This window comes from Eptatretus burgeri, chromosome 17, assembly GCF_056783735.1.
Source record: "Eptatretus burgeri isolate ZD-2024b chromosome 17, Ebu_testis_v1, whole genome shotgun sequence".
NCBI classification, from domain to species: Eukaryota; Metazoa; Chordata; class Myxini; order Myxiniformes; family Myxinidae; genus Eptatretus; species Eptatretus burgeri.
Genome location: NC_140977.1, coordinates 14050181 through 14075576, shown reverse-complemented (window position 1 = coordinate 14075576; position 25396 = coordinate 14050181). Strand labels below are relative to the sequence as shown.

Below are 25396 nucleotides of genomic sequence, written 5' to 3'. Positions count from 1 at the left end.
TTTCCATGGGGCGCTCAAGGTCCATCAGCAACCCCCTTCTCGTAAAACTACCAATGAATCACCGCTCACCTTCACTCTTTCATTCCTCTTTTCCCCACCTTTGGAATAAACTCCGACACTCTTCAATCCCATTCTTCCCTCCAGGCCTTCAAAACTGCCGTTCACCACCACCTCTTATCTTCCCCCATACAAAACCTTGATATTTTCTACCCCCGTGAATCCACCCCAAACCCACCTCCTTCAAATTCCCTGCTTTCCTTCCTGAAAGTCCTCTGATGTCCATCTTTTGTCCCCCGTGTTCCCCACCCCATCCCTCTGCCTTCCACAGATCTCCTAATGTCTCTGTTTCCCACTGTTTTGTCCTTCCCTCTCATGCCCCCCTTGCTGTGCATTATATGTTAGCTCTCGTAAGAACCTTGACAATGTAGACCAAAAAAATTACCCTCAATTATGACGATCATGGGAAAACCCAAACTTTTTTCACAGAATAATGTATGAGGGTAATTTACATCAGAATGAGGGTAATTTACATCAAGAATGTTTTTATTGTTTTTTTTGTTTTTTTGCAATATAACAAATACAGTTGAACATGTTTGGGTATGAGTGTCAGAATGATATTATGAGTATTGTGCAGAATCTGATTTATTTTTTACAGGTAAATTGATGTTACATTTACAGGTGGATCGATTGAATCGCAAAGGGAGACTCCAGCTACTTGTAGGAACAGCTCAGACACACGTCCACAGGACCCGCCAACTGAAACGAGCAAGAGGACTTTTTTCAAACAAGACAACCCGAAAAATGAAATGTTTGCAGAGAACAATTTTCACAAGACTTATCGTGGCAAGAAAGCTGAACAAACTTGTGGAAAACCGTTCACTCAGTCGTCCACCCAAAAATCACACTTGACAATTCACACTGGAGAACGCCCATTCAAATGCACAAGTTGTGGAAAATCTTTTATTCATTCATCTCACCTTAAAACACACATGATGATTCACAATGGAGAACGCCCACACAAATGTACAAGTTGTGGAAAATCTTTTATTCGTTCATCTCACCTTAAAACACACATGATGATTCACAATGGAGAACGCCCACACAAATGTACAAGTTGTGGAAAATCTTTTATTCGTTCATCTCACCTTAAAACACACATGATGATTCACAATGGTGAACGCCCACATAAATGCACAAGTTGTGGAAAATCTTTTCATCAGTTATCTAACCTTAAAAATCATATGGTCCGACATAATGGTAAATTCCTATACAAATGCACAACTTGTGGAAAATCTTTTAATCGGTCATCCAACTTTAAAACACACATGAAGATTCACAATGGAGAATGTAGATACAAATGTACAAGTTGTGGAAAATCCTTCATTTATTCATCTATCCTTAAAACACACATGATGATTCACAATGGAGAACGCCCGTACAAATGCAAAAGTTGTGGAAAATCTTTTATGCGTTCATCCACCCTCAAAACACACATGATGATTCACAATGGTGAACGCCCACACAAATGCACAAGTTGTGGAAAATCTTTTTATTGTTCATCTCACCTTAAAACACACATGATGATTCACAATGGAGAACGCCCATACAAATGCAAAAGTTGTGGAAAATCTTTTATTCGTCCATCCGACCTTAAAAGGCACATGATGATTCACAATGGAGAACGCCCATACAAATGTACAAGTTGTGGAAAATCTTTTAATCAGTCATCCAGCCTTAAAACACACGTGATAATTCACAATGGAGAACGCCCGTACAAATGCACAAGTTGTGGAAAATCTTTTTATTGGTCGTCCAGCCTTAAAACGCACATGGTCATACATAACAGTAAATGCCCATACAAATGCACAAGTTGTGGAAAGTCCTTTAATCAGTCATTCAGCCTTAAAACACACGTAATGATTCACAATGGTGAACGCCCCTACAAATGTACATGTTGTGAAAAATCCTTCATTTATTCATCTGTCCTTAAAACACACATGATGATTCACAATGGTGAACGCCCACACAAATGTACAAGTTGTGGAAAATCTTTTATTCGTTCATCCGACCTTAAAACACACATGATGATTCACAATGGCGAACGCCCATGCAAATGCACAAGTTGTGAAAAATCTTTTATTCGTTCATCCGACCTTAAAACACACATGAAGATTCACAACGGCGAACACCCATGCAAATGCACAAGTTGTGAAAAATCTTTTATTCGTTCATCTGACCTTAAAAGGCACATAATGATTCATAATGGAGAACGCCCGTACAAATGCACAAGTTGTGGAAAGTCTTTTAATCACACATCTCACCTGAAAACACATGTTATGATTCACAATGGTGATCGCCCACACAAATGCACATGTTGTGGAAAATCTTTTATTCGTTCATCCCACCTTAAAACGCATATGATGATTCACAGTGGTGAACGCCCATACAAATGCACAAGTTGTGGAAAATCTTTTAATCAGTCATCCAGCCTTAAAACACACATGGTCATACATAATGCTGAATGCCCATACAAATGCGCAGATTGTGCAAAGTCTTTTAATCAGTCATTCAGCCTCAAAACACACATGAAAATTCACAATGGAGAACGCCGATACAAATGCGCAAGTTGTGGAAAATCTTTTATTCGTTCATCTCACCTTAAAACGCACATGAGAATTCACAGTGGTGAACGTCCATACAAATGCATAACTTGTGGAAAATCTTTTAGTTGTTCATCCAGCCTTAAAAGGCACATGACGATTCACAATGGTGAACGCCAACACGAATGTCCAAATATTGATGGTCAGAGCAACATGAGTGAAAAAGAAAACCTTCAGTAGTTTATTGAGTATTTAAAAAGCATTCCAGGGAATATCACTGCAAATGAGCGCCAAGTGGAGTCTGTCAGAGATTCAGTGAAGATTTTGAAAAGAACCCTTGGAAAGTGGTGATGAGAATGAAGTTTCACACTTTGGTTCATGAATCATGATCCTTTACCAAAAAAGGAGGTGGAGATTTTTAGTTTTAGGAGAACATCATCCCACCTTCTGAAACCTGCAAATGGAGATTACCAATGACACACAAATATACACACATGTATGCATAATATGATTGTATGATGATGATCATTGACACACCACCACTTCGAGCTATCACTATCAGTTACCCCTATCAAGCCACCATCCTGTGGGGAAAGCCACATGATTGGCTGCAATCAAAGATTTCCCAATCATGGTGAACCCTCTTTAATGGAGGGCACGCTTTTGAACTCAGACTTACAAAGAAGTGAAAAAGGGACACAGACATTGAATAAAAAAATATTTTCAACAAGATATTGAATTTTCATGAAAATGTCTGTTTGAATAAAGTGATATGTTGGAGCCATGGCTTCACCAATTTATTTTAATGAGACGAAAATGTACACAAGAGTTGTGAGATATGGTGTTTTTGGTGAAGAGTGCGTGAGTTATTACGGACACCTTGGGCAACTTCCAAATACAGTTCCTTCAAAAAGTATTCACATCCCTTGACTTTTGTCACATTTTGTTGTGTGACAGCCTGAATTTAAAATGCATTAAGTTATAAACTTAATATAAAATGCCAGAAGGTGACATGGGTTGGCGCTGGACTATTGCATACTCGTCATACAGTTTTTGACGGATCGGGCTGAAATTTTTTTGGCAAAGAGGTTGATTATAGTGCGCATAAAAGCACGGAAGCCGATTTTTGATTTTCTAAAAAATATATTTTTCGGATTTTTTTCAAAACCTTCAAAGTCCCGTTGCTAGGCAACGGTGGCGTCCATAGCAACGGTGCTCAAAAGCATACAACTCGATCCTGGTATGAACCTACCAGTCAGGTTTCATCAAAATTGGTTGAATTCTCTGGCCTCCAGAGCTGTCCATTACATACAAACAAACAGACATACAGACAGACCGAAAAGCTGAGTATAAGGGTCGTCCAGCAACCGACCACCCAACATAGACAGACAGACGGAAAACCTAAGAATAAGGGTAGTCCAGCAACCACACAACAGACTTACAGACAGACGGAAAACCTGAGCATAACGGTAGTCTAGCGACCACCCAAAACATTATCGCCAAGCCACACAAAATACCCCATAATGACAAAGTGAAAACATGTTTTTAGAAATTTTTATAAATGAAAAGCTGAAATGTTTTACATCAATAAGTGTTCACCCCCTTTGTTATGACACTCCAAATTCATTTCAGGTGCATGCAATTTCCTTTGATCATCCGTGAGATGTCTCTGCAACTTGATTGGAGCCCACCTGTCGCCAATTCAATTTATTACGCTCGCCGGAGAGGGTACTATATTTGGGTGTGTCGAAGAAATTCTTCAGTCATCCTGTACATTTGAATCATTTATTTAATAAACAAATGAAGATGCGCATATGGAGCAATCTTGAGAAAATAACAGTCTTCCTCCAGATTCTAAAATGCATGGAAATGTTGAGTTTTTCATTTCGTGTTCAGTGAGACGTAGCTTCATTTCCAAATGCTGGTGCCAGTTTATCAGGTTTTGGTATTCCCAGGTGGAGATAATTTTCAACTTTTGTGCAGCAGTCAGCATAATTTTGTGAAGGATTGTAGCATATATTTCAAACCCAGATGTGTAGATTCTCTCCCGGCACAGAATGACGTCAAGACTGCAGCCCCTATGGGTACATTGATGGATTTCACATAGGTCTCTATGTCAGTCTGCTTTTCACAGGCTGGAGAAATATATATCATCTTGAAGCAATCAGGACTGAGTGAATACATCTGGACATTTCCTTTGAACAACATTCCAGTTGAGCTAAAATAATATCTCCTATCAAGCTGGCTGGTGCCTTATATCGATCATTTCATTAAAATCCCTTAGTAAGCAGGATCGTCTTAAATAATGGGCAATTCTTTTAAACTGAATAATAATTTAAGTTTTCGTTGAAAGGTCAACCTGTTTTGAACATCTTTACGAAACAGGTTGATCATCTTTCAATACAGAGGAAAGATATGATTATGTCAATTAAAAGTAGATACATGTTCAAGGACATATAATTGTAATAATAATGTCATATTTGAGTACATTTTACATTAAAGGTTTATAAAAATACATTTCTTTGAAATCATTTACTTGGCAACATTTTATGATTATTTTGATCACGCTCAAACCCATCACACAAATTTTTGGATCCCTCCCAGGTCTCGAATTATCCACTGTCGTGTGTGTGTGTGTGTGTGTGTGTGTGTGTGTGTGTGTGTGTGTGTGTGTGTGTGTGTGTGTGTGTGTGTGTGTGTGTGTGTGTGTGTGTGTGTGTGTGTGTGTGTGTGTGTGTGTGTGTGTGTGTGTTGTACTCAATGAACAGGGATGAAGACTAAAGTGGGAACAATAGGTTTATTCCGGAAACGGGCACAACACAGCACCGCATCTGAACATGGGTGGGTCATGTGACTCATTAACCATGCCCTGGTGCACCCATGTAATGTATGTATGCATTAATATAAACGACTGCCACATCACATCTCCCCCCCCCCTTTTTTAAACAAATCATGATGCTCAAGAGGCTTCCAGACACGAGCTGATCTTCCAAGAGCTCGTGGAGGGCTGTCCATGCTTGCGACTAGTGTGGGTTTCTCAATAAGGGGTACAGGGTTCGGAAGGAGTGCAGGTACATTGATGGGTGAAAAGCTTTCATGAGGAAACACCTTAGGTTCAAACTCAGGTGGTCTTAATACAGGAGTGGGTGACAAAGGCACTTGAGCCAGTTCAATGTTTGGCTCCCCATGACGTGATCTGAGTTGGTCAACATGTTTACGCATGCATCAACCATCACACAACTTCAAAAGAAACATCATTTCACCAATGTCGATAATGATGCCAGATAACCACTTGATTCCACATCCGGAGTTCAACACGTATTCAGGATCATTGATCTGGAAGTTGCAGTGTGCAGACATTGGTCGTGATTACATTTCTGTTGAAACTTGTTATTCTCGACCTGGACCGTTATGTTCGGGTGCACTAATGATAACAGTGTTGTAAATTCATGACCCATCAGAACCTTGGCAGGTGAGCGACAGGTGGTTTGATGTGGTCTGGTGCGGTAGTTGAGCAACACACAAGCTGGACGAGATTGAATAGAGCCTTCCTTGATGCGGCTTTGACCATTTTTGATGATCAGAACATCACGTTCAGCTTGACCATGACTGGCAGGTCGGGGGCAGATGTGTAGTGCTTCATGCCATTCATTTTACAAAAGTTCTGAAACTGAACTCGTAAATGACGATCCATTATCTGATACATTGGAGTTTGGAATACCATGTTGTGTGAGCATGGTACGTAGAACTTCAATTGTTACAGCAGAGGATGAGGATGGCACCACGAGAGCTTCAATCCATTTGGAGTGGGCATCAATGAAAATAAGGAAGAGCTTCTCTTGAAATGGACCAGCATGGTCGATGTGTAGTCTGGACCATGGCTTTGATGGCCACAACCACATGGCCAATGGAGACTGTGGCGGTATCTTGGCATGGGCTTGACAAGTGTTCCAATGGCATGCACTGGACTCGATGTCACTGTCCAAACCAGGCCACCAAACATGGGCTCAGGCAATAGCCTTCATGGTGACTATTCCCAGATGAGCATTGTGGAGTTCACTGATAATTTTACCCCGGAGTTAAGGTGGAATTATCACTCGGCTTCCCCAAAGTAAGCAGTCTGCATAAAGAGAGAGCATATCTTTCCGGATGAGGTACGGTTTTGCCCCTTCCGGTGGTGATGTCCAATCACCTGACATAACACAGCATTTAATTTGTGAGAAATCTCGATTGCTGTTGGTAGCACAAGCAATCTGCTTAGCGGTTACGGGCAACTCATTGTGAATGACGTTATCCATGAGATGAATAATATCGCCAGATTGTGGAGGTTCTGCGATGGTGATGGGAAGCAGCAAGCGACTGAGCATGTCAGCACAGTGCATATCCTTACCCGGGCGGTAAACCAAAGAATAGTCATAACCAGCAAGGGTCAACACCCAACGGTGTACACGACCTGATGATGTGGGCAGAATGGCTCTGGTTTCTCCCAGGAGACCTAACAAGGGTTTGTGTTCAGTCTCAATGGTAATATGTCTTCCCAAGACATATTGGTGCATCTTTAATGTGTCCCAGACACAGGCTAACGCTTCTCATTCGATTTGAGCATAGCGACGTTCAGTGTCAGGAGGTGTGGTGCATACACAACAGCCTGGAGATTACCGGTTCCATTTTCTTTCAACGACGCACACCCGATGCCATATAAAGAGCTATCACAACTGAGAACAAGTTCCTTGGATGGGTCAGAATGGAGAAATAACAGCCAGGAGGACAGCATGGATTTAGCAGCCTTGAACGCTCTTGTTTGGGCAGCTTCCCATTTCCAGACAACTCCTTTCCTGAGGAGAAGATGTCGAGGGTCGATAGTTGTGCTCAGTTGAGGCAGGAAATTACCAAAGTAGGTCAATATACCCAGGAATGCACGAAGTTCCGAAATGTTTTGTGGCATTGGGGCATTCACAATTGCTTCAACTTTGGTCTTAGAGGTTAAAATGCCTTGACAGATTTGATGACCCAGGTATTCAACTTCACTTGCCACAAAGGTATACTTCTCACGCCGTAGGCATAACCCAGCTTGTGATAGCTGATTGAGGACTTTGTTTCGGTTGTCGAGGTGTTCATGTTGTGACTTGCCCGTTTTCAATAATGTCTCCCTCTTGCATTGTAAGATTGGTGCAGCAGAGCGTGTGCCAAATGGGAATCTGTTGTACATGTAGATTCCTCAATGAGTGTTGATGCATGTATCGGGCTTGGAATCGTCATCCAGTTCCACTTGAGCATACCCATTCGTCAAGTCAAGCTTACTGAATGTCTGGCCACCCATGAGGGTGGTGAACAGATCCTCTGCTTTGGGCAAAGGGTAGCCATCCAGCTTTGAATTCTGGTTGATCGTCGTTTTGTAGTCCCCACAAATGCGCAGTTCCATCTGCTTTGAGTATTGGAACAATAGGTGCTGCCCAGTCAGTGTACTCGACTGTTGAGATGATGCCCTCTCTCTGCAGGCGGTCAAACTCACATTCAATCATTTAGGGCACAGGTCTTGCCTTGTGAAACAATGGCTGAGTATCTGCAGAAACATAAATCCTCACTTTGGGCCCTGCAAAGGTGCCAACACCATCACTGAACAGGCTAGGGTACTTGTTGAGCATGGTATCGTATCCAGCATCAGAGTTGGAGACTCTGTTTTCATCACTCCAATCAAGTCTACATCACGTCAGGTCAGGTCAGGAATGGGAGCATGTGCCAGAACAGCGCGTCGCTGCGTCCACTTTCCGCCAGTACTCCAGGGGCCTCCGTCTGGCCTTCCCCCAGGCAGATGCCAGGCCCATCCCCATCTCCTTGAGATGCTGGTCAACCTGCTGCAACCACGAGGCATGTGGTCGGCCCATTGGCCTCCTCCACTCACGAGACTCCCTCGCTGAGAGAATCTGGTGAGCAGGATCAGTGTCAGGAAAACGAGCCACATGTCCATACAGCCGCAACTGATGCTCACGGACCATTCAGGTAACAAATCTCATCCAAGTCTCTCTCAGCAACCGCTCGTTGGACACAAAATCTGACCAGCGATAGCCAAGGATTCTCCGAAGAGACCTGGTACCAAAGGAATTAAGTCTCCGTCTCAGATCCTTGGTCAGAGTTCAAGTCTCGCATCCAAAGAGCAAGACTGGAAGCACCAAGGACCTGAAGACTCGGACTTTCATCCTCCCGCACAGGTACCGGCAGCGCCACACCCCATGATCCAGTGAATCCATGACTCCCCAAGCCTGACCCAGACGTCTATTGACCTCTGAATCACAGTCAGCAGAGACATGAATATCACTGCCAAGGTAAGTGAATCTCTCCACGACCTCAACATCCTCACCACAAACAGACACAGACAGGACAGCAGTATCCAAGATGTCATTGAAAGCCTGGATCTTAGTTTTGACCCAAGAAACCCCTAATCCCAGTGGCTCCGACTCCTCATTCAGCACCTCGAGGGGCGATCGGTGGAGTCTTCCCAATCATCCCCCACTGTGTATTCACACAATATGTCGACACACGGACATCTTCGTCACCGCTGTAATGTACTCAATGAACAGGGACGAAGACTCTGAAATTGGAACCAGAACCACAGGTTTTATTCCGGACACGGGCACAACACAACACAGCACAGCACAGCACAACACAACACAACACAACACAAGCACAACACCACAATGGAACATGGGCGGGTCACGTGACTCTCCGTAACCACGCCCCGTGCACCCATGTAAGCATGTATGAGCAGAAACTACTGATACATCACTGGGTATGCGTGTGTTTGGTTGGTATCACCATACATGGGTTATAGAAAGTGGAAAGTGTGATGATGACCTTCACCAATCCTGTCCAAGAATTGAGGGGAGTCACCTGAGGATTCTTGAATATACGGTTTATTGAAGTTGCACAGCACTTGCAAGCGGAGGTGGCACAGGGACCAACCACAGCAGTCAGACCCTGTACCACACTAAACGTTACACTCCAAAATTTTCATATATAAAACCTATTCCTCGGCGGAGAAAGCAAGCAAAGAAAGAAACAAAGATGCGAGTGGGCTTTTCCCCCCTCCCTGCGGCCCTCGGGGAGAATGAGCAGTAAACAGCTTCTTTCTCACGCTTCAAACAGCGAGAGAGTGCTGGCACATATTCATAAACAGGAGCAAATCCTTTGTAGTTCTCCAAGATTGTTGACACTCCACTGAAATTCATAACAGCCTACAGAAGCAAGGCTGGCAAGGACACAGGCTGGCTTGTTGGTAATACATCGTGTAAAATGAAGACAAAGGCTTGGAAACACAATTTGAAGCAGTCAGGACAAGGGTTTGAATCCAGTCACCTGATTAATGCAATTGATGAATGTTTAAATAAGTCAAATGTACAAATATGGGCCAATGGGGCGATCACCTAATATGTCAAAACAGTATTCCCTCTTTTGCCACATTTGGCCATATTTCGACATCAAATGACATAATTTAAATATTCTTGAGCAAGGGAAAAACATCTCTGACAGCCAATTCGATTTTACAGTCAACAATTAAATTTATAAAACCCCAAATGATTATATCACCCATGATCACCATACCCTGTTCCTAGAGGAGAAAGATATGCATTACACCAGTCCAATTAACAATGGCAGTGAACGCTCAGAAAATACAGTCGAGGCACACCCGTTGACCTGAGCGGAAGGTAGATTGTGGCAGGCAAGAACTTGGGCTCGTTGCTGGGTTGAAGGTGCTGAAAAGGATCAGAGAGGTGACTCAGAGTCCCAGCCGAGTTCGGCCCCTTGTAGCAGCAGTTCAAAAGAGCTGTGCATGTTGGATGCAGTCATGGTGGCTGCACAAGCCCCCATCCGCACCACTGAACACATGCTGCAGGGGACTCGCCGAGTGGCCGTCAGGGCCTTCGTTGTGCATTGAGGTAGCCACAGCAAGTGCACGATGTATTTGCAGAGCAGCAATCCGCGGTTAACGCAGGACTTTCCCAACCTTCTCCTCAGTGAGTTTTCTTTCTCACATGTTCATCTTATCTCCTCAGGAAGGGGGTAGTTTCATGATCACGTGTTGAATGCCCAATCACCCAAATCTGGGTTTTCTCCATTGTTCTTTCGGTGGAAGTTCTTCCAAAACTCCACGAGACGAAATCGTACAGTGCATCAAAGACTGCTTTCAAAACGCCGAAAAAAAAAACAAAGCATCAATTTAAAGCAATCAACAAACTTTGTGGGTTTATGTATTTCCATAAGACTGACAAAGGTTCTTACAAAATGCCTTCAACTTGCATTATTTATCATATCAATATTTTATCCCTTTCCTTGTTATTTTTTTTCCCTTTCCAAAACATGCTCAACTCGAGGGGGAGCACTCGGGAGAGTGCAAAACCTCCGCCGCCAATACTGCTGGTTCACCCAAGTGAACCTTATTCATTAAATATGATGTCAACAGTGCTGACAGAGTTATAGTTCTTTTCTCCAACATTTTTTTTTTGGGGGGGGGGGGGGGGGTTGGAAATCACTTAAAACATGCAGAAATGCAAAAAAGGAAATCGAAATTTTGTTGAAAAAAATTTTTTTGCAATTTTTTTCTCGAACAATTTTTTTTGGGGGGGTTGGAAATCACTTAAAACATGGAGAAATGCAAAAAAAAATTTCTCCAACAATTTTTTTTTGGGGGGGAGGTTGGAAATCACTTAAAACATGTAGAAATGCAAAAAAAAAATTCTCTAACAATTTTTTTGGGGGGTAACAATTTTTTTGGGGGGGGGGGTTGGAAATCACTTAAAACATGCAGAAATGCAAAAAAGGAAATCGAAATTTTGTTGAAAAAATTTTTTTTGCAATTTTTTTCTCGACCATTTTTTTTTGGGGGGGTTGGAAATCACTTAAAACATGGAGAAATGCAAAAAAAAATTTCTCCAACAATTTTTTTTTGGGGGGGAGGTTGGAAATCACTTAAAACATGTAGAAATGCAAAAAAAAAAATTCTCTAACAATTTTTTTTGGGGGGGTAACAATTTTTTTTGGGGGGGGGTTGGAAATCACTGAAAATATGTAGAAATGCAAAAAAAAAATTTTTTTCCTCGAACAATTTTTTTTGGGGGGGGGGGGACCAAGGCCAAAATTTAATGGCATGATCCTTGGACCATACCTAACCCCCCCACCAAGTTTCGTCGAAATCCGTCGAGGAGTTTTTCCGTAATACTGTTCACAAACAAACAAAGAAGCAGTCATAGACTGGTACTTACAAAATCGTCAACTTGACCTCTGACTTTGTCTGATAAAAGCTGTCTCTGGAGAAGGTAGCGACGCAAACCAGAAGTTTCTACCATGATTCTGTACCAAACCATCAAAAATCGAATATTTGACCTCACTGTGACCTTGACCTTTGACCGATTTTGACCAAAATCTAATCAGCACTCGCCATCACCCTCCTGAATCACGTGGTGTAATTTCACATTGGTAGCTTCTTCCGTTCTCGAGTTATCGTGCCTACAAACAAACATACATACAAACAAACAGAAACGGAAGTCATCAATATACTTACGAAATCTTTAGATTTCGTAAGTAACAAACAAACAAACAAGCAGTCATAGGACGAGGTACGAAGTTTCTTTCAGCCCAGGTTACAGTACCGAGAAAAACATGGCGCAACCGCAAGGAGGATCACAAAATTGGTCCTTCAGCATTAATATATGGAATTGAAGGACGACGACTACGACGACAGCATTAATATAATATATACACGACGACGACGGCGGCGGCGACGACCAAAATCCCACCAGGGGTGCATATTCCAGCTTGGCTTGTCGAACCTTCTTTTTCCTTGGTTTTTCACCGTTTGATATTTTTTGTGGGGAATGATTTTTAAGAAGATTCCAAACTGGAAGAAATGCTCTGGTAATTCAGGTGAGTGGGGATGAGATAATAATCGAGGGGGATTGGAGAGATGTCACGAAAAACAGGAAAGAGAAGAAGAAGAAGAAGAAGAAGTAAAAGTAATGGAGGATAAGGAGAAGAAGAGGAAAAATAAGTAATGGAGGATAAGGAGAAGAAGAATAAGTCAAAGAGGAAAGAGACGAAGAAGAAGAAGAAGAAGAAGAGTTGTGTGTGCATCAAGCGTCGATCCGTCTTCTTGAGACACAAACGGAAAGAAACATTTCTTGAAGCGAGTTGTGAGGGGAGGAAGTGTGGTGAAGATTTCTTGTTCTTAAACCTCGTGAGTAGCAATAAATTAGTAATTATAACATGTTTCTTAACTCGATACCGGCGATCAGGGAAACCACTGACGTGACGTGACCCACGATGTTCATGTTTTTCGGACCACCACGTGACCAATGGCGGCTTCAGTCATTTGTGGACCTCATGCAACACAATGGTGGAACAGTTGAGTCCCTGTCGTTATTTAAACTACGCAATTTAGTGTTTGTGTCTCTGCATGTCTGTGGTATATGTGTTCGGTAGTTAATTATTAAATCATAACCAAACTCGGCAGGAGGACGAATCGTGTGAGAAGGTAAAGGGTGAATCTACTTTGTTTACCTCACACCCTCACTCCCCATCCTCACTCCTCACCTCCACCCTCACCCCTCACCCCTCCCCATCCTCACCACCCCACCCTCACACCCCTCCCCCAACCCTCCAAATCCTCCCCACCCTCACACTCCTCCCCCACCTCTGCCATCCTCACCCACTCCTCCCCCACCCCTCCAACTCCTCCCCCATCCTCCCCCACCCTCACACCCCTCCCCCACCCTCACTCACCCCTCCCCCACCCTCACTCACCCCTCCCCCACCCTCACTCACCCCTCCCCCACCCGCCCCACCCCTCCCCCCACCCGCCCCACCCCTCCCCCACCCGCCCCACCCCTCCCCCACCCGCCCCACCCCTCCCCCCACTCCCTCCCACCCCCACCTCACCCCCTCTCACCCTTCCCCCATCCTCATCCACCCCTCCCCCTCACCTCACCTCCTCTCACACCCCCTCGCCCATCCTCACCCACCCTCACCTCACCCCCCACCCGCTCCCCCACCCTCTCCCACCCGCTCCCCCATCCTCACCCACCCTCACCTCACCCCCACCCGCTCCCCCCACCCTCTCCCACCCGCTCCCCCCACCCTCCCACACCTCCCCCCATCCACTCCCCCCCTTCCCCCCACCCCAACAGCGCTTGCCAAACGAAAACCAGAGTTTGACATTTGGTTGCGTACATGTGGCGTGTGTACGTGTGGCGTGTGTGGGTGTGTCTGCATTTAAAAAATTCAATTTCTTGGCAACCGTTGGTCTGATTGACACAAAATTTTATCAGAGGGTGCCTCTGCCTGAAGAATTTTTTTATTCATAATTATGACGTCATAGGTCACGTGGATGGACGCCATCTTGGAACAACGTTCCACCTCTATCTCCCGAACCGCTCAATCCAAAAAATTGAAACAAGGCTCATTGTCAAGTACTCCCAATGGGGAATAACATATATTGATGATGATGCCATTGGTGCCTCAATTGTGACCATAATTTGACAAGTACAACACTTGATCTGATCTGAATGAAAACAAGCTCAAATGAGCTAAGATCCTCGTCCTCTTAATGATGACGTCATTGTGATGTATCAGGTTTGCGATAAATTATCTGTGCTAATGCCCGGATTGATTCCCGCAAACAAAATTCAAAAAGCTTGCCAAGTTTCGGAGATAATGGTATAGGCGATTTCCATGAGCGGCGATATGACGTCAACTTTTTTTTTTATAGGAAGAATTTCCAAAATCGGAGATGGTTACTGCCTGTGCGTGGGCTTTCTGCATATACATGGCAAGTTTCACGAAGATCCGATGAAATCTCTGGGTTGTGAAACAAAAAATAGGAATGACGTCATAAAAATTGATATGACGTCATAGTGATGTATGATATGTGCGGTAATTCATCTCTGCTAATGCCCTGTTTGATTCCCGCAAACAGAATTCAAAAAGCTTGCCTCGTTTCGGAGATAATTTTTTAGGCGATTTCCATTAGCGGAGATATTTTGACGTTATAACTTTTTTTCTTGGAGGAATTTTCAAAACCGGAGATGGTTACTGTCTGTGCAGGGTATTTTTACATTTATACGCCAAGTTTCAGGAAGTTTCGATGAAAACTGTGGGCTGTGAAACAGAAAAGTCCACAAGAAGATGAAGAACAACAACATGCGTAAGACTTGGAGATCCTCCACAAGGATCTAAAAATGTTTACTTCTGCAACTGTTAGTCCGATGGACACAAATTTTTCAAAATATGAGCGGTTCCTCCTGCAGAATTTTTTGAAATAATTATGATGTCATAGGTCACGTGGTGCAGGTGCCATCTTGGAAAAATTGAAAAAAGTTTCCCCTTCATCTCCAAAACTGAGCCATGAAACTTTGCTAATTGTTAAGTACTCCCCTTGGGGAATAAGACATGTTAATGATGTCATCAATACCTTAATTATGACGTCATTCGACAGGTACAACGCTTGATTCGATCAGTATGAATTTTGTTTCTCTGCAATTATTGGTCCGATTGATGTGAAATTTTCACCACAGGAGTACCTCCTGCTTTAGAATATTTTAATGATAATCATGATGTCATAGGTCATGTGGTACAGGCGCCGTCTTGGAAAAAAAACCAAAAAAGTTGCACCTCCATATCTCCAAAACCATTAACTGTGCTGGGAAAGTTTTCTGTGAATATCTCGTTCCAAAACCACTGAACAGGCTCAGATTTTCTATCAATATCAAAACATTTGTACATTTTATATGTCACCAAATCAAAATGTACATCAACATGGAATACAATGAGGGTATTGGCTTAAGAACCTGCAACATGGACAATTTTTTTTTTTGGGGGGGGGGGGTGTGAGGTGGTGTCAAAAGGTGTACGTTTGTGTGAGATGCTGTAACTGATTTAGACAAAGGATAAGGTCTCAAGTACAGAGGTAGTTCACATGTTGGTGCTGTGTGGGATCAAGGTACACATGGTGGAGCAAACATTAGGAAGAGTGTGGTATGTGTACTGCACTCTCTTGTTGGCTGATGGAAGGATTCCTGTCATGTGCAGCCGGAATCGGAACAGCCGACTGTGCTCGGGTGTGAAATGAAGGTTGAAGAGCTCGAAGGATTTCCTGACATTCTACAAATAAAAATTGAGGATGTGTACTCATTTGGTCTGGAAGAGGAGGAAAGTGACCAGCTGAATGGTGAGTTATATGATCTTCACTTCTAATGGGATGTGTTTGTTTAGTTTAAAATGTTTTATTATTTTTGCACACACGTGATCGAGGCTCGTGAAATACCAAGAGCTGAATGGAAAGGGGGAAACAACAACAGCAGAGTAGGACACATCGGTGTGAACAAGATGCACACAAGTTGAATGAAACACCAGAAGAAGAGGAAGTTGAAAGATGGGATGAAACAGAAAAGTAACAAAACAACCAACTAAGAAATGTAAAGAGGTGAGGGACAAGGGGAAAAATTAGAATCACTGGAAAAAGGGATTGTTTTGGAATGCAATCACTTTTCCCAAGTGAGATTTGATAGAATTGAAGGACATGTTCCACATCTTTTAGCAGCTTGTGATTTCATCAATGTCTGAAGAGAGGGAAGAGGCTGTTACTTTTCTCTCTGAAAGATGCCACGGTGGAGGGTGGAGTCATCAGCAAACAGATAATGAGGATTTTACAGAGAGTCAGAGAGAATGTTGGTGAAGAATAGGACTGGGCCCAACACACTGCCTTGGGGCACTCCAGCGTTGACAGAGAGAGGAGTTAAAGGATTCTGTCAGAAGGCGCGTGTTTGCTCCGAGAGTAGAGGAAGTCAGTAAGCCCTGTGTGGAGGTGGCCTTGGATTCCATGGGGTGAGAGTTTGAAGAGCAAAGTGGTGTGTCAGGCTGGGTATGAAGCTCGAGATATGTCTGGAGATATGACCATGAACTCTTGTGTGACATTGAGGACCTCCATCCTGAGTTATTGCCTTGTGTTGGCTTCATGGCTGGAGTGGTGGACTTGGGATCGTTGGGTCTTGAGTTCAAATCCTGCTTTGCTGTTGAATTGATAACAGGTGAGCTTGACAGCCTGTCATCCTTCTGAGGTCGGCAAAATGAGTACCAGCTTGCTGGTATCCTTCGTTGGAGTGGCGACCTGTCCAGAGTTTTGCCCAATAGCCAAGAAAACTGCTTCGGCAGCACCAACACTCTGTAAAGAGTCAGGTCCCAATGGATGGAGCCTGAGTTGGAAGAGCAGAAGCAGCGTGTTCAGGTTTCTTGTGGCCTGGTTTGAATCTGAACTTTTCAACGAGTTACCCTGTATTTTGAGCCATGAGTCTATCCTCCAGTGAAAGACAATTTCTCTCTTGAGGTCAACTGCGCACGTTGAAATGGCCACGTGGTGTGGAATGAGTAAAACCGTCGTATGATGGTGGATTATTCAAGCATGCACATTCACCTCTGCTCAGTGTCTTGAGAGACAATTGGTCTCCGGTGCTCTCATGCTGTTGTCTGGGAGTCCGAGTCCATTGCAATTCACTTGTGTTAAAAGCCCAAATAACATCACTCACCTGTCATTGGAGGAAAGACCCAATTGGCTCACACCTTGGCAATCATTCCCAGCTGCAACTCGGATGAGATAGTTAATCAACACTCGGCTATTCTAGTCAAAGAAAGCTGAATAAAGCAACCAAGATATGCCACACAAGATATGTCCTTTGCTGTTTCCAGCTCTACCTGAACTCTTCAACAGCTACAGCCATTTTGAGGGTGCAAAATTATGAAAACTCCAATGCTCCAACCTCACCTCAGCCGCTGGACTGGTTTCATTACTTATCGGTGAATCGTCAACAACAGCGAAGATGGAACGCTGGTTCTGTGGAGGAACTCAGGAACTTCAGTCTTCGTTTCATGTGCAACACTTGGCTCTTGGTTGCAGCATTGTTGAAATTCTGGGTTTGTTCCTGATGCAGGTTTGATTAGGATTAAAAAAAAATTGCTCATGGTTCTGGGATTAAACTCGTTGACTTTGTGAAAGACACCATGGGATCATAAATGTACATTAACTAATGCGAGCCAGGGTTTGAAATAAGTGCCCTGGTGCCAATGTCCACCAAAAGCTTTGTCGGGCCACTAAAACCTCCATCCTTGGTGGCCCACGTGGCGACTTGTATCAAAATCTTTAAGATATGCAATGCTTACTGATTAGATGTGTGGTGTATTTCCCGCTCTTCGGCCATGCACTGGCTTGCTCCAACAATACAGAATGGAACTTTGATGTCGAAGTAAGGCCGCACGCATCACATTGTTGGCCGCATGCGAGATCTACCTCGAGCATGCATGTGGTGCAACTGTACAATGGACAGCGATTCATCCAATTTTTTAAAATTTGATTCTCCACTGAGTATCTGCAGCAATGGTTTTGGATGAACGAAAAAAAACTTGCTGAGAAAACCACCTCTTCTTCCTCTTTGCTCATTTGTTCTCCTTTGATCTATTTTTGTTAAATCTTGTAAGTTTTGATGTCATAATTTATAAACTTGATTTTGTGCACTTAAATTTTGAAATCCGAGTATATCAGTTTGCATAATGACCATGGAGAGCATTACTTACCGACAAGGGTTGAGAAAACCTTCCATCACAAGCCTCTGTTGTGGTAGTAGTACACTTTTGAACTGTCTTTGCATTTTTGAAGAACAAATTTAGTTTTGTGTTTTGTGTTGTCTTTCCTTCATCGTGCATGAGAACCTGTGTACCAGTTATGTGAACCCATGAATATAGTGTCAGAAATCATTGTATCGTGCACGACTTCTTCTTCGCTGTGTAGTTTTAGGAGAGACTGGAATGACCCATTTGATGATATGGTGCTGAGAATCCATCTCAGAGAAGAAGTGTCCTGAGGTTTCCATCATATGGCGTTATTTACAAAATGTATCGAATCTGAAAAAGAAACGAGCAGAAAAAAGGAAGCGGGTCAAACAGGAATACGAACTTGAGAAATGGATGAGGAAGTTTCGACCAGATTGGGAGAGAGCGAAAATTTCCGTGGCTTGGTTCAGGAAGATTGGGACGTGATGTTCTTCAAGGTGTGCAGGGAGGATTTGGGAGGATCGGAGTCAGGAAGGAAGCAAAATGTGTTTCACCCCGGGTCCACCAACTTCAAGAAGTGTAATGTACAAAAGCACCAGGAAATTGAAAATCATGCACGCAATGGAAAAGAAGAAAACTGGGGAGGCAGAAGCAGGAAAAATGCCAACGAAAATGAATGAACGAACAAACAGTGCATAAACTGAAGCATCAATTTAATAATGCTCATGCGATAACAAGAAACTGCCATCCAAATTATGTTGCTGCGAGTTAGTGGGTAGATTATTAATTAGCAGACGGTGGTGTTCTGTCGTTACGAGTTATGAGGTTGCTGGTGTGAAAAGCCCTGAAATTTAATCGATATGTCGTGAGAAATAGTAATTTAAACATGTTTACTGATCTTTGTGAACTCATTGACTCATCAAATATGATGCGGGCCACCAAATATCTCTTGAGGTGGCCTGGTGGAGCAAAAAAAAATTGAGCATGACCTCTGATATTAGATGGGACAGGTTTATATTCATCCAATGGGCGGCAAAGGATGCACAGATGAATTCACTGCATGTGAAAAACCAGGATAGCAGTTAATAGTGGGTCAAGATTTGAACTGACGAGGCAGCCCAAGGACGTGTCTACATACTTCCCGGGTATCTTGCAGGTTTAGTACTTCAATTCAATTTCTCAACAGATGATTTTTTCCAAACCCACTCCTGAGCTTTTCTCCACTTGCTGACTTTTGATCCTTTCCATTCCCATTATCATATGGTCGCATGTCTTCGCTTTAGTTTATTCCTTCCATTCTCTGAATTTGCCAATCTGTTAATGTGCCACTCTTTCTCATTTAGTTTTCCATGAGGGTTGACTTTTGAGACAAAAAAAACAAGTCACATGTTTGATCACAGTTGTGGTTAATTTGCCAATCAATGCAGGTTTGGGAGAAAACTTTCTCTATTTTGGGTTCTCTTCATTTTTCTTGGCTTCTCTCTTTTGTTTGTTTAGATTTTTGCTCGTGGTGAAATTTCCACTTAAGTTGTGGTCGCATAAGAAGCATCTCGTAACATCGAGGCAGTTTCTTCTGACCGGAATGCTTTGATATCGTAATCCTTTGATACAACGGTGCTCCCGTGGGGAAATGTTTTATTGTCTCTCTTTCTGTAAGAACTTGAGTCGATGATTTAATGCAATATTTATTACCCTCGCCAAACGAGAGGATATTGCAATTTGTGTCTGTCTCTCTGTCTGTGTCTGTGTCTGTGTCTCTGTCTGTCTGTCTGTTTTGCCCACACAGAACGTTCGTATTTTTCTCCGCAACCATTTGTTGGATTGAGACAATTTTCACCATACGTGTGACTACTCAGGTAGAATGTTCTCATGATAATTATGATGTTATAGGTCACATGGTGTGGCAGCGAGATTGGAAAAATGGAGAAACTTTGTACCTCTGCATCAATAAAACCCACCAAGGAAAGAATTGAGACTTAACACCTCGCAAGTACTCATGGGGAATGAGTATGACGTCATAGGTGCCTTTGTTATGACATCATAATTGCATATGGAGAATGCTACATCCAATCAGGATGAAAAATTTTGAGGGTCATCTCAGGATAAAATGGTCCACACACACTTTTTTGATGACATCATCGGTCATGTGATTTGGCAGCCATATTGTTTAAAAAATAATGTTTTAAAACCTTTGAAAGAGCTGAACAGGTCGAGGCAAAACATTTCACAAATGACCGCCTTTACATGAGGAGCAAAAGTTTCACAAATATGTCATAGGTCACATGGTTTGGCAGCAATAATGGATTTACTTGAAAACAAAATTCTTCTTTAGAAGGGCTGGACAGATCGAGGGGAACCATCACACAAATGTTCCCCAAGGCATGCTTGTACAAATTTGGTCAGGAATAATTGAAAAGACGCCTGGTTTGACAGCCATATTAGATTTAAGAAAAATATTAAATCATGTTTTCTCTGGAACCAGGATATATCAATTGACATGAAACTTCAAAATTATGATGTAGTAGTGATAGGGAATACAAGTTTTAAATTTCAACTTAATCAGACACATGGTCTGGCAGCCAAAATTATTTAATTTTTTTGAGCTGGGTTATTTTGGGGTTTTTTGATAAATTTTTTATTATCATTATTTTTTGAATATGGCTCATTTGGTTGTGTTTGGATGGGTTTGAGGGTGGAAGAGCAGCAGCTGAAATGAGAATCCTATCCGGTTTCCTCCTGATGACTTCATCATTGTTTTTGCTTGTTTGGGTTCCTTCTGCTTCCTCCAATGCAGGACTGTACCTATTTGGTCTTCCATTTGATTTGAATATTATTGATTTTAATCCCATTCTAAATTCAATTCAATAATAACAAAAAACATCATGGGTCAGGGTCAAGTGTCAGATCAAAGCGAGTTTGCATCAAAGCGGGACGTCTTGATACCCGTTCATCACTGCCAGCAGTTATAAAGTGCCATTTCTTTTTAATTACGACACACACCAATACGTGAAGGCCACACAAAATACACCACACAAAACAAGTCTTGGTGAGGTGGGTCTGCAATCTCTGATTGCTCTTTTTCTTGTTTAGCTATTTTAATAGTATTGAATACACAATATTGCCAATTGTATGTGACACAAGACTGTCTGCATTTAATAAAAGTTACTTTTTCCAGATTTATTTGTGAAAGTGGAAGTGAAAACCGACCATGACATTAATGTCAGTCTTGTCATGTCAGATATGGGCGCATGCACCGGAGCAGCGCATCGCTGCGTCCACTTTCCGCCAGTACTTTAGGGGCCGACATCTGGCCAAACTCCAGACAGATGCCTGGGCCATCCCCATCTCCTTTAGATGCTGATCAATCTGCTGCAACCATGAGGCGCATGGTCGACCCATTGGCCTTCTCCACTCACGAGGCTCCCTCGCTGAGAGAATCGAGTGAGTAGGATCAACGTCAGGAAAACGAGCCACATGTCCATTCAGTCAAAGCTGACGCTCATGGACGATGCAGGTAACAAATCTCATTTGAGTCTCTCTCAGCAACCGCTCATTGGATACAGAGTCCGACGAGCGATAGCCAAGGATTCTCCGAAGACACCCGGCGCCAAAGGAATTAAGTCTCTGTCTCAGATCCCTGGTCAGAGTCCAAGTCTCACATCCATAGATCAAGACTGGAAGCACCAAGCACCTGAAGACTTGGACTTTCATCCTCAGGTACTAGCAGTGCCACACCCTATGATCCGGTGGATCCTGACTCCCAGGCCTGACCCAGACGTGTGTTGACCTCTGTCTCGCAGCCAGCAGAGACATGAATATCACTACCAAGATAAGTGAATCTCTCAGCCTGGTGTTGGCTTAGTGGTTCGGGTGGTGGCTTGGGATCCTTGGGTCCTTAGCTCAAGCCCCGTTGGCCGCTGAATTCATACACCAGGAGGTTGACTCAGCCTGTTATCCTTCCGAGGTCGGCAAAAGGAGCACCAGTGGACTGGAAAGGGGGACAATGCATCAACGGCACAGCCGCATCCCAACCAATGATGCAACCAGCAGCCATGGATGAGAGAGAGACAGAGACAGAGAATATCTCTCTGTGACCACAACATCCTCACCACAAATAGGTCCACACAAGATAACATCATCCAAGATGTCATTGAAAGCCTGGATATTAGATTTAACCCAGGAAACGCGTAATCCCTGTGGCTCCGACTCCATTCAGCACCTCGAGGGCCCCCAAACAGATATCTTGTGTCTCCACAAAGATGACTGCATCATCTGCGAAATCAAGGTCAGAGATCTTGACATTCCCAAACAATGCACTGCAACTTGATCTGCCCGACATCCTCCCCAGAATCCAGTCTATACAAGTACTGAAAATTGTAGGGGCCAGTACACACCCTGGAAATAAGTCAGAGATGGTATTACCACATGCCACAGCACTCTCAGTCCCAGAGTTTCGTTCAGACATCAGATTGATCAGTTTTGGTGGCACCCCATGAAGACCAAGAATCCTCCAGAGGTCATCCCGATTCACTGAATTCAAACACTTCACAGATATCAACAATGGCTGCAAGCAGCCTCTGCTGAAACTCTCATCTGCATTTGGTGAGGACCCCCAAGAGCAAGGATACTGTCAATCATTGACCTCTTTGGTGTAAAACCAGACTGCTCTGGACGGTGGTGCTCAAGCAGATGGTGGTGAACCCTATCAAGAATTATCCGGGCAAAGACCTTGTCCGGCACTGAGAGCAGCATCACCCCTCGGTAGCTGTTGTGGTCTTGGCGATCACCCTTCCCTTTCCAGAGAGGGACAAGGCCCCTCTTTCAGTCAGTTGGAATGATGCCTGTGTTCTAGGCAGGGCATAGAACTGCATGCAATGACATGGGTACAGCATTTTCACCAGCCTTGAGAAGTTCAGCATGGATACCATAGATCCCAGGAGCTTTTTCCCATTTCAACCGGTTCACCACTCTGTGTTTCCCCAAATGGAGGTGGACCACAGTTGACTGGAGAGTCAGCAATAGGGAGAGTAACACGCCTGACATTCAACTTGACAGCTGGTGGATCAGCCTGGTGCAGCCGCTGAAAGTAACCGACCCGGCGGGCCTTCACTTCGGACTCCTCTGTCAAGAGCCCACCACCCGCTGCTCTAAGTGCAGTACACCGAGGGATGGGCTCGGAGGAATGCAATTGGCGAATTCCCCGATAAGTAGGATGAGAATTACTTGACCACAGGTGATGCTCTACCCCCTTACAGATTCCTCGCACATAGTACTCCTTGTCCACGCTAAGTGCACGTGTCGTTTCATGCCTTAGCTTCCTGAACAGCTCAGCTTTGCCAATGAGCCTGGCCTTGTGACTCTGGTCAATGGTATTCAGTGTCCCTTGAGAGACAAAATTATTTTTCGCCCGATGATAAGTTCCAAGACATCCACCGGCAACATCAAGGATGGTGGTCTTGAAGGCACTCCACAACTCTTCAGGATCTGCCAACGCATGCAGACCCCCCAAATCCCCACTCAGCCTGTTCGCAAACTCCTCGGCGACCTTCTCATCCTTGAGCTTGCCAATATCGAGCCGAGGCTGGGATGGTTCCATTCTCCTGGATTTAAGCTGCAACTTCAGAGTTGCTACAACAAGTCTGTGGTCAGTATTGAGGAACTGAGCACTCCGCTTGACACTGCAGTTCTGGATCATCCTCCAGCAACCATCAACGAGCACATGGTCAATCTCCTTTGCTTCACCACCAGCTTTGGACTATCAAGTCCAGCGATGAGTGATGGGCACTGAAACCATGAACCAGCCACCCTAAGTCCATGACTTCTTTGAAAGTCAAGGAACTTAGTGCTACTCTGGTTCACAATTCCAAACCCATGGGAACCAACACATGTCTCATAACCATCCCTATCAGTTCTCGTCAATGCATTGAAATCCCCCAAGACGAGAAGTGTATCTCGCCTGGGGCACTGATCAACCATAGAATCAAGCGTGGCTTAGAATGCATCCTTCACAGTGAGATCACTCACCTCAGTCAGAGCATACCCATGGACCAGGGAAATGACACCCAAGGAGTGATGAATCCTTTGTCTCATAATACGCTCGTTGACCGGTGTTACCTCAATTATCATTGAAGTCAGCTTATTGGACACAGCTACAGCAACTCCTTGGGCATGGTAACCATCAGAGCGACCAGACCAATAGTCGGTGTGGCCATCCCCATGATAACGCTGCAATACTGATGTCCAAACACTTGAGCTCAGATGATAACAGAGACAGGTGATCATCCTCTCTTAGGGATCGGACATTCCAGGCACCCAGCCGAAGAGCCACAGGTTAACCCAAGGAGACCTCCATCTGTTCGACGACACCTCAGCACCACCTTGACACACACGGCTGCAATCACACCCGGGAAGGTTTCCCCGTGGTTTCCCTCCTATCGTCAAAGATTGGGGGACCCGAAGGCTTTGCCCCAATCCTGTCATCCGGTAAGTTGCCCTGTGAAGGGCAGCTGCACAGGAAGTACTCCCACAGAGTGGGTTTTCAGATTTTTTTTCATGCTTTTTTGTATGTTTTGTGGAATAAATGGTTTTTACGGTGGTCGGAGTGCAAATCCTGCCACCAACCTCCTAATATATAGATTACCCAACTGCAGGAGAACGTCCACAGACACAGTTGGGCGCTAGATATGGATGGCCATTGGCTCGTAAGGAGCTCCTCCACCCTTTGACAGGTTTTGTTTTTCATCCTGCTGGGTGTCCATGTCATACACCCTCCTCACTAAGAAACTAGGTGGGGGAGACTGTTTAGTCACCGACAACCCGACCCTGGAACAGGTTCGTGCACATTTACATGATACCGATAGCAAGTCACAGATCTAATCTGACCTGACCTGACATCAGTCTGGATACACGAGAACCCAATGACTCGAAAACTTCTTTCTTCAAGAAACATCTCCATGAAGGTTTCTGTCAATGCCTCTACATGTTGTTTCAGACATTTTGATTATGTACTCTGTTGTGAAGAAAAAAGAAAAACCTAAAGTTTTGATTTCATTGCTTTAAGAAATAACCACGTTGGTAGATCAACTTCTCAAACATCCATTGTCTTTCATCATTCCGTGAAATATAATAGCCAACAATAATGCACCTTGTTTTATCCTGTTATCCTAAGTTTGACCGATCGTCAATTCCAATTGGGCTTTAATTGGACA

The 25396-nt window shown here is 43.8% G+C and overlaps 3 protein-coding genes across 9 annotated transcripts in view; 2 read left to right on the top strand and 1 right to left on the bottom strand.

The window, feature by feature from the left end:
- Positions 1-3380, top strand: part of LOC147009360 (uncharacterized) — a 22879-nt gene extending 19499 nt beyond the window's left edge. For all 4 annotated transcript variants that reach the window (XM_085861812.1, XM_085861810.1, XM_085861808.1 and 1 more), the window contains one exon: positions 679-3380. In XM_085861812.1, coding sequence (XP_085717938.1) covers positions 679-2840 — 2162 coding nt within the window. In that variant the 3' untranslated portion in view covers positions 2841-3380. The remainder of the gene's footprint in view (positions 1-678) is intronic.
- An 8144-nt stretch (positions 3381-11524) lies between these two features.
- LOC147009358 (uncharacterized) overlaps positions 11525-25396 on the bottom strand; it is a 73403-nt gene continuing 59531 nt past the window's right edge. Inside the window, exon 4 of the mRNA XM_085862131.1 lies at positions 11525-12101. Coding sequence (XP_085718257.1) covers positions 12064-12101 — 38 coding nt within the window. The 3' untranslated portion in view covers positions 11525-12063. The remainder of the gene's footprint in view (positions 12102-25396) is intronic.
- LOC147009359 (uncharacterized) overlaps positions 12576-25396 on the top strand; it is a 56029-nt gene continuing 43208 nt past the window's right edge. The window contains exons 1-3 of one of the 4 annotated variants that reach the window (XM_085862098.1): positions 12577-12828; positions 15678-15816; positions 17331-17854. In XM_085862098.1, the coding sequence (XP_085718224.1) occupies positions 12646-12828; positions 15678-15816; positions 17331-17383 (375 nt within the window). In that variant the 5' untranslated portion in view covers positions 12577-12645 and the 3' untranslated portion in view covers positions 17384-17854. The other 3 variants (XM_085862097.1, XM_085862095.1, XM_085862096.1) reach the window with 3 other exon arrangements.